Below are 20,154 nucleotides of genomic sequence, written 5' to 3'. Positions count from 1 at the left end.
GAACTGCGCTGTCAGAGAAAAAAAACACGTTAAAAGAGATAGTAAAGAGACAATACTGTTCCACTTTAATAATTGCACATGGCAAATGAGGTAAAAGATTAACAACCAGCAGTGACCTTGACTTTTGGTTTCAGCAGAGAAGTGGATCCACAAACACTGTGTAAACATTTGCAGGATTGGACAGTGAGGTCAGACAAGTGAAAGTGGCTTAAAACATGCTCTCTCTGAAATGATGCTGATTGTCAAAGTGTAGCACCGTTTCATTCACCACACTGAGAGAAAAAACAGAGTTGATGATTGACACGTGACATTTCAACAAGCAAACACTGACAGAGCATGTTACACTCGTGTTTGAAGCTATTTGACACCTAAAGCTACAATGATGACATCTGTTGTTGAATATGTAGATCTGTAACGATTAATCGATAAGTTGACAACTATTGAACTAATCAACTATTCTGATAGTTAATAACTTTGAGTAATGTTTTAAAGAAAAAAAAAGTGAATATATTCTGTTTTTTCTTGGGGTTTCGGACAAAACAACACATTTGAAAATGTTTTCCCCTTTTTCGGACCTTTTTTAAACCAAACAACTCATAGATTATTCGAGGAATGTATAGACTAAATGAAAATGATCATTAGTTGCAGCCCTAATTATACAAACAATTCTTAGCTGACGTGTAGAAAAGCAGCACTTCCTGACTTGTTTTACAGCATTAATATAATTTTGATAAAAAACCAGCACCCATCAGGTGCGCTCACTGGGTTTCCCACAGTGACAGAGCATGAGAATTACAAAACAAGTGATTATGGTCAAAGCTACATTCAAAGTCCTTCAATCAGTAACAGTCTCAACAACTATAACACGGCCCAAAAACACAACATACAAATTTAAATAGCCCTTGTTGTGATAGAAAACCATTAGGAATCTGATGTTCTTTGAATTCACACATCACGTTTGTGCAAGGCTGCATGGAAACCTACATGATGTGCGCATAACAAGCCTCTCCTTCCTCTGCACGAGGTTTAGTAAAGGTTACATGACCGTTTCAAATTTGACGGGATAATGTCCAAAATATTATGATCGTTGTACGTTTTATCATTATCTAACATAACAGATAAAGTACTTGTTTTAGATTATTTATTACATACCTTGTTCTCAAGAAACAAGGTGATTTTCTTACTTGCTTTAAGTTTGTATTTTGGAAATACATGGTTTTCTCACAAATGTATCAACAAAACCCTTTTCAACACATCATATGTTTGGGAAAAAAGTTGTCACACGCATATGTAAAGATAACAAGATATAAACTTGCTTTGTAGAAAATGTATCAAAAAACTTTTTTTTTTCAAAGTGTAGAAATAAGGTTAATAAATGGCCACAGTTTCAAGTAGCTTTAAGAAATATTACAATGTGTGTACCATCTACAGTGAGATGAGAGGAATTCAAAGTCAAGTATTTCCATACAGTTTATATGCAGTAGAACTCCCCAATACCGGTGAACACACTTTTGGTGGTTACCCTTTAAGTACAGCTTGTATTTTGGTTCACAGTATAAGGAGAATGTGGTGAATTTGCAGTATAAATAGGAGAAGGCTTAAAGAGAGATTGCTGCATTCAATCAGAACCACAGAAGGTAACATCTATCAGTAGTACACATCTGGCCAAGCGCACACAAAATCAGACATCACAATCTTGACAGCTCCACTCTGTTTGTGCTAACAGTGTTGCTCTCAAGTCTTTGCTTGGAGTAAAAATGAGTGGCATGGCAGGCCATCCGTTTGTTGAGAAGCTGGGACAACGACGTGCCGTCCTGGATGGAAAAGTCTCTAAAGGACACTTCTGCATCAGGCAGATCAGTGGGAAGTCCTGGGTCCCTTGCAGGGGGCCTCCACAGCTTGGGGTGGAAGCAGCAGTAGTAGACGGTTTTGAAGAGCAGTCCCAGGAGGTAGGTGAAGGGTAGTGTGATGAGGAGAGCAAGGGCGTAGGACTCAGACTGGACATGGTCTCTGTAACACCACCAAGTTGCCAGCAGGATTCCTCCATCAGTGGTGATGAAGGAGTGGTAGATGATGCTCCTGCCTCTGGTGCTACCCTCTGCTACATTGAACCAGCTGAAGTACCAAATGAGCCCTACGGTGGCCCGGTAGAGCCACTCCCCACTGACGCTGTCCATGAAGTGTGTCCTCTGTCGCCAGGCCCACAACACAAAGACGAACCACAGCATCAGGAAGTGGGCGCCGATGTACCCGGGCAGGACAGAGGCGAAGAGGGCCAGGACTGCAACACGTGGGGCGATTAGCAGCAGGTTCCACAGGAAGTAGATTAAAGAGGAACACCAACCCTGCTTGGCCTTGTCAGGGAGGAAGGAGCGCAGGGAGCGGTGGTAATCCACCACCATCCAGGCTATGGAGGTGGTTGATGCAGCGATGCTCACAACTGCAAACACAGAAGTTAAACCATTAGTGTAGCAACCAAGAGGAAGTGAACATGACACGCATCTGTGGTGTGTGTTTACTTCATAGAACCCAGCTTGTGGGCTCTTACAACCTCAATTGTGCTAACTTTGACTCTGAGATGCCACACTTGATTGCAGATGTATGATTTTATTGTAGGCAGGAATACTAAAACTAAAGAGAACTCACACTGAACAGTCCTGGCCTTGTTGGTGCGCAGCATGACGTAGATCATGAGGGTGAGCTGGGGAGCACTCTCGCAGAAAGTCTCGATAAGCCGGAGCATGCTGAGGTCGTGTGTCAGGTAAACAGCGTACTCTGACCCTTCCTGTTTTCGCCACCAAACCCTAAAGCCTTGACGTATGGCAGAGATGTGCCTGCATGGATGAACATGTCAGAGAAGTTACGACACACAGTTCAGAACATATTCTTTTGAGAAGCAATATGTCAGGATGTATTAGTGTCTTCAACAGTACCGACTCACTCATACTTTGTGCTTTTCATCCCTCATTATTTGTGCATTTTAAGCATTCAGTTCTCTTCTGAGACACTGTTCATGTTCACAGCACCTGTCAAATGTTATTACCTATTCACATGCCAGCACAACTATGGAGGACTTTCGAGTTTTTAATAATTAGATAGAGTGATAAACACTCCTAAAGCTGAGGTGGTAATGCCTGGGGATGTGTTTCAAAAGTATTTTTCCAGTTTGTCAAGACTTCAATGTGTTTGCATCACACATGTCATGTAATCTGCTGCAGAATCACTTCCCATATATTAAAAGGGGCACTATGTAGAAATTCACACCCAGAATTTGAATGTTAAAATATTAATGTTAGGTAATAACACTAACTCAGAAAAATGTATCTCTTCCATAACTGAATAAACAAGCTGTTCTAAGAGGACAATAAGGTCCCAGAACACTGTTTGAAGCTTGAAAGGTGGCAGGGTCCGCCAAATGCAAACAAAGTGAAACACGTAATTGTGTTGTCCTTTAAGGTCAGTTGGTTTATTCTGTTTATTCAGTCTTGAAAGCAAAGGCAGTTTGTTTATTTGGATTGTTTATGCATAAAAATTAGTCAGATCATGAAGTTTGTTCTTACTATATGGTTCACCTGTAACTACAAAGGCTAAATTGTTGAAAAGTATAACATTTACCTTTACAATAATTGTATACATTTCCTTTATTTCTACTTAAAAGGGCACTATGTAGAAATTCAAACTCAAATTTTCAATATTTAAGAAAATAATGAGGTAATAATAGAAACTATTTTCCTTGAATGAATTTAAAAACTAAGGATAATAAGGTCCCCAGAACACAAGCTAGAAAGGTGGCAGGGTCTGCCATATATAAACAAAGTAAACCAGAATGAAACTGTGTTGTCCTTTAAGATCAGTTTGTCTATTCACACTGAAAAAAAGAGTGTGTTTCTTTAAGCCATAAAAAGTATTCTCCTCTAATTAAAAGTTTTTTCCCCAAAACAACAAAGTGCGCCTTTAAGTGCAGTTACAGTCCCAGTTTAATATGTATGCTCTGTCCATTATTTACATTAAACATTCATTCAATCAGTTTTCTACCTGCAGAGGAACCCCAGCTGCAGCACATGCAACAGGCCGGAGAGCTCCACTCGGTCCCCGAACAGCACTGTTCCCCCTCCGGTCTGCTCGCTGAACCCCGGCAGCTCTCGGTCATACTTCAGCCAGAACCAGCTGAACATCTGGACCACGACCGACGACAGCACCATGAGGCCGACCAGCACCCCGAACCAGAGGAAGTCCCCCCGGCAGTAAAACTCGGTGGCCACCCACACGTCCGAGCCCCAGTCTACCAAGAAGGTGCACACTCCGATGACAGAGAAGGCGAAATCGATCCAGGAATACTTCGAAAAAGTCGCCTCCTCCATGACGAGCTGCGCCCTGGTCGCTTCACGCTAACTTAAAGTTGACCAACCGTCCGACCTGTTGCTGGTTAGCTAACATTCGGCTAACGTCGTGTACCGTTATTTCCCTCCCAAAGCGACCTCACATTCTTCAACCCATTGGAGACAAAACACTTGGCCCTCACTTTCACATTTTATCAGCAGGTTGAACTCTCTCCCAGGACGAATTTCAACACTTTGAAAGCATATTCGTGTGAACAAGTGTCGGCCTGAAAGATAAAAATAACCGCCACGGAGGGCAGCTGGTGTGTGTTTGTAATGATGCTTCTCGGAGTCTTTGTTAGCCCCGCCCACCGCGGCTCATACGCGCAGCGACGGGTCACAAAATCCGGGACGGACAGGTTGTAATGTTTAATAAACACACTGTGTGATCGAACGGGCACGGTCGATTGTTCGATTAATTGATACTTACATCAACAGAATGCATCGACAACAAGTTTTCTAATCAGCTCATGTTATATTGTGACATTTTCCAAGAATAATAATACCTAAAATGCTGTTTCTGGATTCTCAAATGTGAATTTCTACTGATTTTTAATTTTGTGTGTGTGTGTGTGTGTGTGTGTGTGTGTGTGTGTGTGTGTGTGTGTGTGTGAACAGAAAATTACAGTAAATAAATCTGGAATGATTTTGATGTTTAGTTAATTGTGTAAAAATGTATCACTAAAACTTCACTTTGATAGTTTGTTAGCTAATTAGCTTAAAAAAAATAATTTTAAGTAGCTTCATAATATGACAATGTATAATGTACCATGTCCGGTGAGATGAGAGGAATTTGTAGTCTGTATGTTTTTCCACACCGTTTAATGCTGTAAGGAGTTATTTTAATGATTCTTGAATTGATTTTCCAATAATGTACTACTCTATATGGGAAATGTGAAAAAAGCAGTACAAAGTTTTTGTTGCTCCAGAGTAAACTGCATCAGATCTGATAAATGTCATCCAGTGATGTCAGTCAGTGGCTAAGTTGCATTGTGGGAACTGTAGGTGCCAGGTTTTGAAAAGGAAGTAGAAAGCGTGGAATGAAAAAACTGATCTTGGTTTCTGATAGAGACATAAATGCCAAACACTGTTCCAGCTTCTTTTTTTTTGTTATGCAGTGTTTTATATGGCTATAGACCTCGACAGTTAACTTAGTCAATAAATAAATGAGTCAGTCAGCAGAATATTAATTAAAGGTGCAATATGTAGGAACAGAGTGGTGTAGTTTGTAGCCCTAAAACCCTGAAATCAGTCTCAAAGCTAATGGCTTTCTTGGATTGGTTTTCAGGTTAAATGTCTAGAATAATGTCTGCGGTTACCATGTAAGATGTTCACACATTTTGTTTTACAACATTAAATAAATCATTGAATGTCCCACATTTGAATTACAAAGTGTGGCTTAAAAACACTGGTTGCTAACAAGTTAAGTGAGTCTACAGAAGCTGTTGGGGGCCTTAAACATCATCACAGCAAGCACAGAGACTCATCTACTCACTATACCGTCAATACAGGCCGACTTCAGTTACAAACTATTCTAACTCTAATTTTACAACAAGCGGATTTATCAATTTACAGAAAATGTGTACGGAAATTATGTAGTGAGATGCTTAGTGGTGGTGACATTTAGGTCATGATTTATTATCGAAGACTTTTACCCAAGTCCTACTTCAGTAAAAGTATGTACTATACCAGTTACTCTCACTTTTATCAAATATTTTGGAACACAATATGTTTAGTTGGAATCAAATGTAACTTTTGGCCTCTTAGTACCCCAGATAATTTGCCTGGATACAATGGGGCTGCCTGAGAGACTAAGCCCAGGCCAGCAGAACTACGTCACCAGAAGCCACGCCCCCATCCAGCCGCGACCTATTGTATCGAAGGAGCGCGTGTATGTATCCTCGCAGCCTCGCGCCTCCTCTCTCCTGTGTGGTGCCGCTCGACGGATCCCGCACATTGTTAGCACACTGAAGCTAACAATATGTCGAGGGTGTACATCGGTAGGCTGAGCTACAGGGCCAGAGAAAAGGACGTGGAGAGGTTCTTCAAAGGCTACGGGAAGATACTCGAAGTCGACCTGAAAAACGGGTAAAGATGAAGCTGTCTGTCTGTGTCCGCTGCCGTCGAGGCTAATGTATGCACAGGCCGCAGCGGCCTTGTCGGCTGCAGCGACTGCGGCCTGCTAATGCTAATCTAGCTAGCCAGTGCGGTTAAAATTTTACCCAAAAATCCTTCGAGAATGTGAGCTGAATCGATGTTTTAGTTTTGCTAGCGTGTTAGCGTGCGTGATCAAGTACGAAAGCAAAGGTTGATTGTGAGCTTCAGTGAGATTTGCGCGATATCCGGACAACGGTGGATTAGCTAGCGACGTGGCAATGTCACGGGCGCCTGTTTGTACCACAGGCTAACTGTAAGCTAGTTGTAAAAGCTCAAGTCCGGGCTCGTGTGTAGCATTAGCCAGACGGGACCTACTTTGTACAATGAACATGCACGCGTTTGTTGCACAATTGAGTTTCTGTTACATGCGTTACTTCCTGTTGGAACAAAATACCGTTTGGCTTCTGCATTCATACGAAGAGTTACCTCAGTACTTACATAATGCGGAAGCTCATTTTATTATTTATTATTCGACGTGTAGAATTCATTTGATTTTTTTCACCGAGTAATCTTTTTGTCGCTAAAATGTGTTCATTTAAGATGCATGTATTTGCAAGTGCAATCAGTGTAGGGGTTTTTTTTCGACCACCAGTTCAGAACTTGCGGCCTGAGTCCTTAAAACCTTGTCTTGACTTGTCTGTAGCACTGAAATGGGGGTCCACTGCCGAAGATAGCCCCTTTAAGGAAATGTAACATGAGGGTACGCTGCAGGCACACCTGTATTCATAGCTGTGCAACATGGTCCTTATGTACAATGTTATCTAATCACTTGGTGCTATGTTACCTAGAAAGCAGTTATTAATGAAATGATTCAAGGAAATAATTTAAAGAAAGAAAAAATCAATTGGTGAGGGACAAAAGGGTGTGTAAGTCTTAAACATGTTTGTTTATTCTGTCACAGATCTGAATTTTTACCCTGTGTTTTGTGAATGTTTTTTGTCCATCTGACAACATTACAGATACAGCACACATTTCATAATATCCCTAACTGAGTTACTGTGATTACATAAATACAGCCACAAAAATAGAAAAGCAGATAGTAATGCGACCAGACTCTTAATGTTTATTGGATAGGTTTATATTGCAGTAATAGTGCCCAGTTGTAACAAAACCCCAGGTCACATCGGCACTTGACTCACTGCTCAGTAGTTTCCCTTGGCAAACCATTGAGAACCACTGAGGTCGATGACCTTCACTGAGCTGTATGCAATTAACATATTCAAGCCCCTTACTTGTATCCCTGCATTAACACTTGTTCTCTTCTATTCTCTAAGGTATGGGTTTGTTGAATTTGACGACCCCCGAGACGCAGACGATGCTGTGTATGACTTGAACGGCAAGGAGTTGTGTGGGGAAAGGGTCATTGTGGAGCACACCAAGGGACCCAGACGTGATGGCGGTTATGGAGGAGGAGGAGGAGGAGGTGGTGGTGGTGGTGGCGGAGGAGGAGGTGGAGGAAGAAGTAAGTCTGCACCGGAGTGTTGTGTTAGTGTCACGTGAATGATGTCATTGAGGGATTTCATTCATTACAGGGAACCGTTGATCTTAATGTCAAAGGGGCAAAAACTTTAAGCTTGTCCTTGGTGGCTGATGTGCATTCAATTTATATCCTAGTGTTAATGATAGAAATTGTAGGGGTGACACTCTTGACACTGAACATTTTCTTCTCTAGATGACACCATGAGCCTGGTGATTGTTTTTCATGAGCCTGGTGATTGTTTTTCTTATAATATTGCAACCAAAAAAAAGGGGGGTGGGGGGGTGATGGAACATTGACCTCTCTGATGTTTGTATTTGTAAAGGGTTTGGAAAAAAAATGTCTAACATGTTGAACGTTTGTTTTTTTTTGAACAAGTTTGAATGGTCCTAGAAATATTGGAACCTTTTTGTATATATTCACCTAGCTTTTATATATCATTACCAGCTAAATTTCTGTGATAAAAAGGATTTGGGTAGCAACAGAGAGGTCTCTGAACCAGACTACAAATAGGGTTTGTTATTGCTAAAAATTCATGAGGAAGAAAGTAGGTAATGTTTTACTCTGGTCGGTGTTGGCCAGTTCTACTGATCTCCATTTGATATCCCAACAGAATCCACCATCCTTCTAACTTTCACACCTTTCAGTGAAACTAGCTGTTGTCATTTAATTTTGATTGTCCTTGATTCGCACACACCCATCCACAACCACCCATCTTAGTTTCATCAGGTCTTGTTGTTCTGGTCTCAATGAGCACTCCTGTTTTTCAATGGCCTGTTTAACATATGGGCATGTCTCTCTCTCTGGATTGAGTACTCCAGTTGTGGTTTTTTTTATTGTCTTGCAATTAAGCTAGCAGACAGTTGCGCTACAGCACTTACCAGTTTATTCACACACTGAATAGTAGGCGCAGGAGGATATTTCCTTCTCGGCACATAGTGTGATTAAATTTGTGTGCACCAGAGCCACCAATGACTTTATAAAGTGTCTTGGATTTCCATAAGATGGGTTGAAAATGCAGTTACATGTGATGGGGAAATGGCTTACTGATGGAAAGGATATAAATGTTTTAATTTGAATACTGTAAACTAAGTATTTGATTGTTAAATATCTTGTTAGCTATTGATGTCTTATTTCGTTTTTTTTATTTCATATAAAATGATTGTCAATTTAAAGGTAAAGATTTAACAAAGAACCTCAATGTTTTAATTGAAAGAGTCCTTTGCTGACTGCCTGCCCCTATTGCTGGCCATGGTGTCCCCCCTTTCCAAGAGTGTGGTTTGACCATTCTGGGCCCCTGGGCAGACCAAAAAAGGGAGCCATTGTGAATGAAGACCGCTTTTCCCATTAGGCCCAGGCCGGGTGGTGAGGATGCCATGGGGTTAGGAACAGATGTGGGTTCAGCTCTTATAGGTGCCTGAAAAAAAGAACATGTTTTGTAACAGTGTAATGTTTTTAGATAGGGTAGCATAGAAACTTGCTTTAGTTCACCGTAAGTACTTCCTCGATCAGTTATTTTTTTGAATTTGATTTTTTCTTTTTTCTTTAAAATAGGCCTATTGACATTTTACCAAAATTTAATAAGCTACAGTTGTGTTTAGGAGTTTAAATACAGATCTGAGCTTGTAGAAATGAATAATTAGGGTTTTATTTTTTGATTTATGTAAATCTTCTTTTTTTTCCACCTTTGTTTTTCACCTTCTTTGTTTCCCTTTCCCAATTGAATATTGACTTTTTTTTTTTTTTTTAGTGTGTAGCTTGGAGTTTAGTAAAAATACACCATCTCTGTTTTTTTGTCTTGTTCCTCATTTTTCCTGTCCTTTCCTTGTTACCTTAAAAGGTGGATATGGGCGCTGGGGAAGAGACAGATATGGTCCTCCGATAAGGACAGATTATCGACTCATTGTTGAGAATCTTTCCAGCCGTTGCAGCTGGCAGGATTTGAAGGTATGTATTTTGTTTTTGTTCTTTCATAACACGTCACAGATTTTTTTTTAAGTGCTAAGGAAGTAATGTCAAAGCCAAGTGGTGTCATGTAATTCATCATCCGCCTGGCTCATGTACAATGCGCTGGAACTGTCAAACCAGATATTCAGCCCCAGTTCACAGGAATAAACTTTGAATTTTTTCAACCAGCATAAACAAAGGGAAGTGACAGCTGATTCTGCAAGTTCATGCGAGTGCTTTTGTTAACATTTTCATCTTTTAATGTACATCAATCTTCAACATGTGTTTTCATTTCTCTAAAGGACTACATGAGGCAGGCAGGGGAGGTGACCTACGCTGACACCCACAAGGGCAGAAGGAATGAGGGGGTGATTGAGTTCAGGCTGTACTCTGACATGAAGAGAGCTCTGGAGAAGCTCGACGGAACCGAGGTGAACGGTAGAAAGATCCGGCTCATCGAGGACCGCCCTGGAGCCAAACGCAGGCGCTCTTATTCTCGCAGTCGCAGCCGTTCCAGGTGAGACACATGACCATGTTTGTGTATATATACAAGACTTCCTGATTCATGTTGTTGATGAATATAGCAAGAATGGAATGCAGAGGTTTATCTGCACGTCACAGAATGGTATTTCAGTGCACAGATTTAAAAGCACTGCTTGAAATGTTGTGCATGACTGTTGCTGATTGTTGGTTTGCCTTCTCTCAGGTCTCGCTCCAGGAGCCGCAGGTCTCGTAAGAGCCGCAGCCGTAGCGAAAGCAGCAGTCGCAGCCGCTCCCACTCCAGGTGAGTTATTGAAACAGGGATATTAAACCAAACACATGTTGTCTCCTCTGCAGTGAAATGAGATGTCAGTAAACGTTCAGAGTAAACTGACTTGCAGCAGCTGTATTTATGGATTAGTTTGTTCCCTGCAGCTGCACAAGATGCTATAGATGTGCACCATGAGACTAAAAATATGCATTTTGGTTACCAGAAAGCCTCTGCAAGTTAGTGACAACAATGGCCAACCATATTTACACCTCTCAGCAGAAGTCTATTTAAAATCCACACTGAGATATTGACACTTCATAACCAGTGTTCTGTAAGATGAGAGCACATGACATTTCTATGAATAGATATTTACAAGGCCAACACACAGGTGCATGCACTGGTATGCAACTAGCCCATAGCAATGGACCACAAGTTGTAGCCTAATATTTACAGCTGATGTTTCACCACAGCCTCTGTCTCTATGTATTTGATAGCTGTAGACTATTTTAATCCAAGCAGGCCAAAGAAATGTAGCCTTTTCAAGGTGGATGTGGGCAGATCTCTCTGTCATAGTCGATTTACTTGCCATAAAATCTGATTTTTATATTAAAACTGCCTGCAGGCCATCCTGTCCCCCCCCAATTATTATTGTTCACTGCCACAGCTCACTGCCAGAAAGCCCAACAGTTCTGCAGTACCAATGTTTCAAACAAGAGTAAGACTACTGATCCCTAAATTCTGTGAATGTAAATTAGGTTCACACCCCAGGGAGTTAAGTATTTTAATTGGGATGGAGCAAAATATCAAGTTGTGTGTGTGTGTGTGTGTGTGTATGGACATTTGTTTATTCAAATAAAGCACAGCACGGAATCAACAACACTAAGTTTCTTGATTTGATTTGTCCACAGAGCGGCATCCCGCTCCCGCAGCCGTTCTCGTAGCAAGAAGAATAAGGGAAAGGGCAAGAAGGATGAAGAAGAGCGCAGCAACGGCGCTCCGAAGAACAAGGACCGCAGCAGGAGTCGCAGCCCCAAGAGCAAAAAGATCAAGAAAGACGGGAAGAAGGGCAAGAAGGATGAGTCCAGGTCCAGATCTCGCTCTAACTCCAGGTCTCGCTCTAGATCTGGAATGAAAGATCGCTCTAGGAAATCTGGCTCAAAGGGGCGCGAGCAGGCCAAGAGCGATGACGAGGGAGGCGAGCCCGAGAGGGGCTCTCGCTCTCGTTCCCGCTCTCCTGATGAATCCAAATCCAGAGCCAGGTCTAAATCAAAGTCCAAATCCAAGTCCCGTTCCCCCTCACCCACCAAAGCCCGCTCCCACTCCCGCTCCGCCTCCCGCTCAGAGTCCCGCTCCAAATCTCGCTCCCAGTCTCGTTCTCGCTCCCGTTCCCGCTCTTAGTTCAGATTTTGGACTGTTTGTCATGAGCCCTAATCCCACCGTCTCCCTCGGCCCTCAATTTACATTCCCCGAACCCCACAACACTACCCCTGCCTCCTGTTTTTTGATAAGTAGCTGTAGAATACGTGGCACTCTACTCGACGTCTTTATGCACATGCTACTCCATTTCATTTGACTTTTACTCTGCCTATTTTTTCATTAGCGCTGTCTTGTATGGAGGTGTTTGTAAAATAACAGGGTTCAGTTTTATAAGTTTCAATGATGGTATGGTAAGTGTCTTAGCCTTTTTTTAATCAAACGTAGAAGCATACTGTTTTGTCAAATTGCCAGGTGGGAATATGTTCTGACATCACCTCACCTTTTGTGAAATTCCTTGTATCATTTTATTTCAAATTAAAAAAAAAAGGAAAAAAAAGTGTGTTCTACATTTGTCTTTGGATTTTTTTTTTAACTGTTTAGAGCACATGACCATTTACAAAGACTTATTGAAATTATAACTGATTTGTTTGCATTACTTGTTTTGCACACACCATTAGAACCAATTTTCTTCTGATAAAATTCCTCAAACACAAGTATTGTATAAGTGGATTATTTTATCTACCAACCACTCAAAGCACAAAAGACGTCACAATCATATATACACTGAGGAAAAGCCAGCAATCTGAGTAATTTTGGAACTGAACTGAAGCACCATCATTAATGGACATCTCTCTACACATTCCAGGCCACAGCTGTCCCATTTTTCATAAAACTACAAAGCCCAGCTTGTTTAGAAATTGAGTTTTTTTTTTAAATGAAATGAATTCTTTTACACATTTCAAGTTTTACTACTTCAGAATTAATTAGTGGGCTTAAGGCTAAATCCCACAAGCAGAACACACTGACAGTTTGTTTTGGTCTTCATGGGATTTTCTTATGGCATTATCCACAGTAACGTTGGCTTTGTCCCTGAAAAATCATCCTAAAAATAATTTTCCGACCATAGTCGAAGCTTGATTAAAGGACTCAAACTGAAACCTTCTGCCAAGAATTTATTAGTTTTCCAAGTACTTAAGTTCTCTGACTTCAGCTTCTTTTAATATGAGCAACACACATTTTAACTTTATACAATCTAAAATTGATTAATTATCACCAGATTCAGAGATCTCTGACGTCAGCATGCTAACCAGCTAGCATCAACCCATCCTTTTTCATAATTCTACTCCCAGCTCCATGTCAGAGACACTAGCTACAAGGCTAACTAGACAGCAGCAGCTGTGGTTAGCAGCAGTTAGCTGGCTGTATCTGTGTAAAGAATGAGATTCTGTGTGAGGCAGATTCTTAAATATTAATGTAGCTGCTGGTTGTTTTGGGCTCTGGAAATATGATAATGAGAACTTTAAGTCCCATGTATGGTCAGAGGAACTTCGGTCCAAACCAGTGTGACACGTACATCTCTTTATGTAAATACAGTAATTTTATATTGTACACTCAGTATAAAACACATTAATTACACATGAACAGTAATCCCAGTCCACACAGTCATATGATGCTACATCCTTCAACCTTCATGAATTCTACACATGGATCTCTTACTTAATATTCTCACGTCTTGCAGCGCAGTTCAATCAGAAACTGTTCGCCTCTTTGTGTTTTCAGTAACTCAGTGCTGGTCCTTCACCAACCAGAGGCTCAGCTCCTCTTCCTCCCTGTGTCAGTATGAGTGCATGCAGGCTGGTAAGCAAAGCAGATGCCAGCTCAGCAGCCATCAGTCTCTCCAGCCCGTGGACCTGAGACTGCCAGACTCAGTCATCGTCATCTTCCTCTGACGAGGAGTGCACCATCCCGCTGCTGTCGTCACGGTAACACCGGGCCATTAGGCGCAGCTGCTCGAGGGTTTCCTTGTAGTCGGCCATTTCAGGGCCCTGGGAGAGGAAGCTGGGGGCCAAGCGGCGGATGTCGAAAGCGCTGGCGCCACGGTGCAGCTCGGAGAGCCACGGGCCGAGCGCGGGCCCCGACTGGAGGGACGTCATGACGGGTACAGACGAGACCACAGGGGACGGAGCTGTGGAGATAGAGGAGGAACAAACAGGTTGAAGGAGAGTAGTTGTGAAAGGGAACATCTAAAATTATGATCTCGTAATTCTGACTTTAACTGATGGAAATTGGCACTAGTAGACGTAGCAGACGTCTCTACGACCAATATCTTCAAAAATCACACCAAAATAATCTATATAGCACAACAGTTGAGAAGATAACTATGTATTTTGAACTGTCCTTTTCAAGTTACAACAAAGACACGTGGACAAAAAGATTAGGTGAAAGTAGAAATGTGCTTACAGCCGGGCGGGGCAGGCTGGCTCTGCAGGAAGCCCTGAGCATCGAGGGACCGGCTGAATATCTGAGGGAAAGGTGGCGTCAGCTTACTGGGAGTGGACGCCAACTGTAGAGCGCTGAGGGAGTGAAGATGGAGAGAGAACATGTAAGAATGTGTTATTTACCCTCAAGATAAACAAGTGATATGATTTGTGACGGTGTGGGGACTCACAGAGGAGATGCAGGGTAGAAAGAGTTGATGTAGGCTGCCAGGATGTCTTCCCCGCTGTGGAGGCTGTGCAGAGGAGTGGGTGGTTTAGTCCCTGGAGCCAAAGAGCTGAGGAGGGAAAAGTGTGTCAGCAACGCACTGAAGATGAATGTTTAATGGCTGCGTGGTTCTGGAGGATATTTTTCGCACCGTTGATAATCCATTAAAATGTGGACTGCAACTTTATCTTTGTGTAACTATTGACTTTATGAAATACTTAAATTCTCATGGATTCAGTAAGTGCAAAGTTGTACACGCTGCACAGTCATCTAGTGGTCCGACTTTGTCACCAGAGGGGTCACTTCCTTTCTGTTTAAGTGTTTGAATTCTGTCTACAAAAAGAGGAAACTGTGTGCTGGCGGTTACACCCTGAAGGAGGCGGTTTGTTCTGTTTCGCATGGGTTGCAACTCAACTTGTTTATTTTTAACCTTTTGTGGTTGTGCCTTTTTTTTTTTTCTTTTTTTTTATGAAAAATTAAAAACACACCAGACTCCAAGTTCAGTTTTGTAAACTATTCTATACATTCACCTTTGTCTTTGTTTAGCAGCCTTTAAAGTGTAGTTATCTACATGCAATACGTTTGGCTTTTTAAGCACAAACTCAGCTACGTCCAACAAAGTATAGAGCCACAAAGTATCTAACATGAATGCCTGTTGTAATGTCCTCAGTGATGATGACTCAGAACATCGCTATAGAACAATTCTAGTTTGTAAAAAGATATGTCATCAGTTTATACACACAAATATAAACTATATAACTAAATATGTAAATAATAAATAAAAATGCGTTTAAATCACTGAAAATATTATAGATGTTGTATGAACACCTCTTATGAGCTCATGATATATAAATACAGTTATGTCACTATAAAATACACAAGCTTAGTGTTTTAGACACATCTGATGTTTAAAATAAGTAACTAAAGCAGGGTTCACCCATTTATGCTGACCTGATAAGTTTCTGGCCCTCAAAGCCTTTGAGTGTCGCCCACTGGCCGTAGCACCGACTGCCCTCGGCCTCGGAGCAGGCCGATAGCGGTTTCCATGGCAACACATCTGCGCAGGCACTCAGGGCGTCGGGGAGGGAGCTGCCGTGCATCATGGGAAAGGGGAGGGCGCCGTAAGCAGCCACCACCTAGAATTTTTAAATGCAACGTGTCACCAGGCCATCAGAGGCTTCGTTAAAGAGACGAGTGCACGGCTGAAGGAAACAGAGTCACGGCGTCACCTTTCTGCCAGACACGGCCAGTGTGTCCGCCACCTGCCACATGGGGACGCTGTTGTTCCTCAGCCTGTAAGGCAACGTGAGGGCGTCGAGGGCCAGAGCCAGGACGGAGCTGGAGTGGTACCACAGTGAGGGCTGACACACAGGAGAGACAGCGACAGTCCATCACTTTTCAATTTTACTTACATTAAAACATGTACACACAAAAAACCACATCTGAGTGAGTCTTAAAAAGTCCTTAATCATATATAAACTCAAGAACTGTTTTCCTTCTTTTTAAATTATCATCCTCCTGTCTCTTTAATTAGTGTTTTAATTTAAGTCAATGAGAGTACCATAAATAAGCCACTGAACAGGTTTTGAAAAGTAAAATTTGATCCAAGTTGCTGATCACCACATAATCAATTCAACATATCTTTGAAAAGTTTAACAATAGTTATACAGTAATGAGCAGAGAATCAAAGCTCACATCACAGGTGAGGTAGGGGAAGGTTGTGGGTGAGGAGGGTCGTCGGCCGAATCCTCCACGCAGGGTCAACGGGCAGAAGAAGGAGCTGTTATTGGCCAACTGGATGGTCCCTAATGTGCAGTTTAACTGGTGGTAGATGTCTTTCATTGGAGTCTGGTTGAAAACAAACAGTGCCATCAGCGCCATTTAACAAACATCAGCTTTTATACAACAGTAACGGATAAAATGGCCACAGAGATGATGAGTTAAGTTTGTGACTCACTGAATTTGGGTGGCTGACAGGTGCTAACCCCCACGTCAGGATGCCTCTCCCGCCGTAAGAGTCCTGCAGCATCTCTGTGACCTCCGACCCCAGGCCTGCAAAGCCATCAGCCAGGTCACAGAAAACTTGGAAACCCTGAGAGGAAAAGACGAGGCAGAGAGAGGAGCGATAACGAAAGGAACAACATGTATTTAATGTTTGCATATATGTCTGTTAATTAAACGACAGAGCTGCGCGTTTTTGTGCAGAGACATACAAAGTATTCACCAGGGAATGTGCACAGTAATCCAAAAACAATGACTGACCTGAAGGTAATCACACTCCTCCACGAAGAAGTGGAGTTTGTCCTCCAGCTCCTCGAGCACCGACCCCTGCAGGAGAGCCTCTCCCTGGCCAAAAGCCTCCAGACGCTGAGCCTCCCTGGACAACCACACATGAAATATTAAAGCTTACTCAACCCACCTTAATGTAAAACAAGAAGGTCCATCTTTTAAACATGTTTGCATAGAGGGAAAAGTCCTCTTATGCCACAAGTAATGATCTAACATCATCTTTTCTAACCAGACGTAAAAAGTAAGACATTACTATTTATGGTGCAGTCACAAGTAAAACATTTAAAATTCAGCTCACAGAGAGAAATCTACAACAATGCTGACATCTACTGGACAAAAGCAGGTACTCAACTGTCTTTGCATACTTGTGCTAAAATATAAAATTCATTAGAATACAACTCTCTCTATATATTCAGTATAGCAAGGTGGTGAATTCCCCTACTGCAGCATCTCAAACATAATTTTTCTGCCTCTAACCTGGTTTAATTTTCTACAGCAAAGTGTGGGGAGTTTCCTTCTTACCCGTCGTGGTTATACTGGTGGATGACAGAGATGGTGCGAGGGTGCAGGTGGATCCTGAGGAAGTCGGACCACACCCTCACACTGCCCTCCAGCCTGTAGCCCTTCTGGATTCGGTCCAGCTGGCTGTTCACAGTGTCCACACTCACGGCACCTGCTGGTGGGAGTGTTTTCAGAGGGGTCACAGACATGAAAAACGCCAAAAAATCTTATCATTAAAGATGGATTCTTTACGTTATTCTTACCTGAGCACTGAGGCTGCTGGGAATTGATGTAAAAATCTGCGTGGCCCAAGATCTCCCCCCTCTGGTGACAAAAACAGCTGTGTGAATAAGACACTCACCAATTGCAAAGACAGAACTAACAGGACAGAACAAAAATATGTGTCACCAACACTGAAACAATGTCAGAAGAAATGAATAAAAGATACAAATATACAGAGGAGTATACAGATTTCACTGACAACTCTTTTGTGTTTCGTGCTGTAGTTTACATCCTGCATCAGTGTCGAGAAAATATCGTGATATTACGATTCATGAAGCTGCTTTGTCCCGTCTCCACCACAAACACTCACATCCAACGTGTCCAAATCTTCAAGAAAGGGGTTCTTTGCAGGCGGACTTTCCTTGTGCATCATGAGGTTTCCCTCCCTGTCAGACGGAGCACAGTTTAACATAAATAAAACGCCACGATCAGCCCGAAAACTTTCTCAAACATTAAATGAGCACAGTTAGGAATGGTCTTTTTGAATAGTATTTTTTTAAATGCTAGAAACAACTGTATAACAGAAGATGTCAAGTCAACAATGGTGTTTCACAGAAAAATGTCTGATGTTGTGATAATCTACCACCGATACACTGCAGCTATGAAAAAGGACAGAATCTGTTGGGTCCTACAATATGTAAACACACTAATTCAGATCCAGAGACTCTTATTTACCATGTGACAGCAGAGGTGTCTTTGCCAGGGTCATACAGACTTCCCTCCTGCCGCAGAGTCCGAAGACTTCCTGTTACAGAGCGACAGGCAGAGAGCAGGTGCATTGCCAAGTTACTGAATAAAACTAATGTGTATACATTTAAGGAATATAAATAACAAAACAGAACCTGATAAAGTAATTAAACTACTGCACAAACAGCTGCTTCAACATCAATAAACACGTGCTGGAGAGGTTACCTTTGAGATCCATGGCAATAAGGCGAGGTGTGTGGGTGACATGTCCGCCCAGAGTCTGTCCTTCCCGAAACACGACATCACTCTGGACGTCGCCCGGAGGCGTCTCTGGGTCGTATGACAGAGACGCATCCTGCAGACAAAGAAAAAAATACCAAAATGGAGTCAGAGTGAGATCCAGACTGTCTCTTGTCTTGGCTTGACAAATGTGAAAATGTGCTGCTTTTCCTCATCTTTCTGATGATTCTGTACAAATCAAAATACTTTGTGTTGAGGACTGTGGTTAAAAAGCAAAAACACAACTGACGACACCATTCTGGACTCGAGAAAGAGATGGCATCTTAACTGTAATTGTTGATTATGAAAATAATCATGACTTGCAGCCCTAGTGTACAGTTTATATTCAGTTAACTGGCATGTAAAAACTCCAGGGTAGACTTATCAAATCTGCATCTGCATCTCTGCTACTTCTTTCTAAAAAGACAATTAGCCCCAAAATTCAAGGTCTAAATAGTTTCAGAGGGGATGCCAGATATTAGTAGAGCTTTGGACAGGACACATAGCTCTTATATGATCTTACATAAACTAAGTCATGTTGTTTTCTGACTAATGTTTCACCATTGCTACTGTAACTGTAATGTCTTATATGTCCATGTGGGCTGGGCACACTACTGTATGTGGATTACACAATAAACAACAACAGCTACCTTTACAGGAGACGGAATGTATATTAACACAATCAGTATCAACATCTCCATCATTTAAACAAATTACATATACTAAATGTATTTAAAGTTATGCAGTGAAGTGATTAATCTGCGTCTTCTACTGAAGAATCTTACCAAAAATGTGTTAATCTGATGTACAATAGACAGCTAACCTGACACTACAAAGTTAGCATCTTTAGCATCATAAAGCCTGGTTGCTGACGGTACTAGCTTAGTTGTACCTCCTGTTCGCCAGCTTAATTTTCTCGCATGTCCTCCTCAGCCTCATAAAATGACCATAAAGTGCACATTCACGGTGCTGCTAGCATTAGCCATCCCTCTGGTACACAGAGTTCTCTCTGGAGTTTGACAACACATGCAGAGCTAACGCTAGCTAGCTTCGCGTTAGCCGCCACAGAGTTCCTCACCTGCAAATTCCACCAGTGAGTCCCGACAAAGTTCGAATAATGTCCCAGCTGAAGAGTGACGACTTCTCTACAAGGGTTACTCATCGTGACGGAACTCAACAATCAGGACAAGATATAAAACTCTCTGCTTTACACATGATGGACATGTTTAGAAATGACAACACTGAACAGCGACAATCTAACGATGCGGTGCCTCATAACAAACAGCGTCTGTGATTGGCCAGAAGAGATGCACGGAGACATGTGATTGGATACGCTAATGACGTCGGCGCGATAGTGTGGTTTCACCGTGCCGTAGCTTCACGTGCGGCGTCTGTGAGCTAGTCTAAGTTTCTATAATAAAAAAATACTGAATAATGATCAAATA

The 20,154-nt window shown here is 42.0% G+C and overlaps 3 protein-coding genes across 5 annotated transcripts; 1 reads left to right on the top strand and 2 right to left on the bottom strand.

The window, feature by feature from the left end:
• Positions 1–42: 42 nt before the first annotated feature.
• xkr8.3 (XK, Kell blood group complex subunit-related family, member 8, tandem duplicate 3) lies at positions 43–4,895 on the bottom strand. The gene is made up of 3 exons (XM_037092962.1): positions 4,036–4,895; positions 2,647–2,834; positions 43–2,440 (listed from the first exon to the last, which is right to left on the bottom strand). The coding sequence occupies exons 1-3, from the start codon at positions 4,359–4,361 to the stop codon at positions 1,689–1,691; spliced, it is 1,266 nt and encodes a 421-aa protein (XP_036948857.1). The 5' UTR covers positions 4,362–4,895; the 3' UTR covers positions 43–1,688.
• Positions 4,896–6,264: 1,369 nt separating this feature from the next.
• srsf4 (serine and arginine rich splicing factor 4) lies at positions 6,265–12,534 on the top strand. 2 transcript variants are annotated; one of them, XM_037092966.1, is made up of 6 exons: positions 6,265–6,467; positions 7,811–7,998; positions 9,854–9,960; positions 10,263–10,477; positions 10,667–10,744; positions 11,620–12,534. In XM_037092966.1, the coding sequence occupies exons 1-6, from the start codon at positions 6,361–6,363 to the stop codon at positions 12,107–12,109; spliced, it is 1,185 nt and encodes a 394-aa protein (XP_036948861.1). In that variant the 5' UTR covers positions 6,265–6,360; the 3' UTR covers positions 12,110–12,534. The 2 variants fall into 2 exon arrangements, with proteins under 2 accessions (XP_036948861.1, XP_036948862.1); XM_037092967.1 differs by lacking the exons at positions 6,265–6,467; positions 7,811–7,998 and adding an exon at positions 8,016–9,426.
• A 150-nt stretch (positions 12,535–12,684) lies between these two features.
• msto1 (misato mitochondrial distribution and morphology regulator 1) lies at positions 12,685–19,993 on the bottom strand. Of its 2 annotated transcripts, none has more exons than XM_037092954.1 (14): positions 19,788–19,993; positions 18,656–18,785; positions 18,419–18,488; positions 18,054–18,129; positions 17,725–17,785; positions 17,483–17,633; positions 16,934–17,048; positions 16,629–16,763; positions 16,367–16,519; positions 15,901–16,032; positions 15,623–15,807; positions 14,637–14,741; positions 14,429–14,541; positions 12,685–14,153 (listed from the first exon to the last, which is right to left on the bottom strand). In XM_037092954.1, the coding sequence occupies exons 1-14, from the start codon at positions 19,869–19,871 to the stop codon at positions 13,894–13,896; spliced, it is 1,770 nt and encodes a 589-aa protein (XP_036948849.1). In that variant the 5' UTR covers positions 19,872–19,993; the 3' UTR covers positions 12,685–13,893. The 2 variants fall into 2 exon arrangements, with proteins under 2 accessions (XP_036948849.1, XP_036948848.1); XM_037092953.1 differs by having other exon boundaries at positions 17,483–17,636; positions 19,788–19,992.
• Positions 19,994–20,154: the final 161 nt, after the last annotated feature.

The sequence above is a fragment of the Acanthopagrus latus genome, chromosome 3 (assembly GCF_904848185.1).
Source record: "Acanthopagrus latus isolate v.2019 chromosome 3, fAcaLat1.1, whole genome shotgun sequence".
Taxonomy (NCBI): Eukaryota; Metazoa; Chordata; class Actinopteri; order Spariformes; family Sparidae; genus Acanthopagrus; species Acanthopagrus latus.
This window is presented reverse-complemented; position numbering and strand designations above follow the sequence as displayed.

What these genes read in the sequence shown, in the direction of transcription:
- xkr8.3 (XM_037092962.1), bottom strand. Translation starts at nt 4,361, where the DNA reads ATGGAGGAGGCGACTTTTTCGAAGTATTCCTGGATCGATTTCGCCTTC. An exon ending in CAGCTGGGGTTCCTCTGCAG is followed by an intron (nt 2,835 to 4,035) that starts GTAGAAAACTGA and finishes TCATCCATGCAG; the next exon opens with GCACATCTCTGCCATACGTC. An exon ending in CAAGGCCAGGACTGTTCAGT is followed by an intron (nt 2,441 to 2,646) that starts GTGAGTTCTCTT and finishes CTGTGTTTGCAG; the next exon opens with TTGTGAGCATCGCTGCATCA.
- srsf4 (XM_037092966.1), top strand. Translation starts at nt 6,361, where the DNA reads ATGTCGAGGGTGTACATCGGTAGGCTGAGCTACAGGGCCAGAGAAAAG. An exon ending in AGGAGGAGGTGGAGGAAGAA is followed by an intron (nt 7,999 to 9,853) that starts GTAAGTCTGCAC and finishes TTACCTTAAAAG; the next exon opens with GTGGATATGGGCGCTGGGGA. An exon ending in CGCAGCCGCTCCCACTCCAG is followed by an intron (nt 10,745 to 11,619) that starts GTGAGTTATTGA and finishes ATTTGTCCACAG; the next exon opens with AGCGGCATCCCGCTCCCGCA.
- msto1 (XM_037092953.1), bottom strand. Translation starts at nt 19,871, where the DNA reads ATGAGTAACCCTTGTAGAGAAGTCGTCACTCTTCAGCTGGGACATTAT. An exon ending in CCAGCAGCCTCAGTGCTCAG is followed by an intron (nt 17,637 to 17,724) that starts GTAAGAATAACG and finishes CACTCCCACCAG; the next exon opens with CAGGTGCCGTGAGTGTGGAC. An exon ending in CACCAGTATAACCACGACGG is followed by an intron (nt 17,049 to 17,482) that starts GTAAGAAGGAAA and finishes GTGGTTGTCCAG; the next exon opens with GGAGGCTCAGCGTCTGGAGG.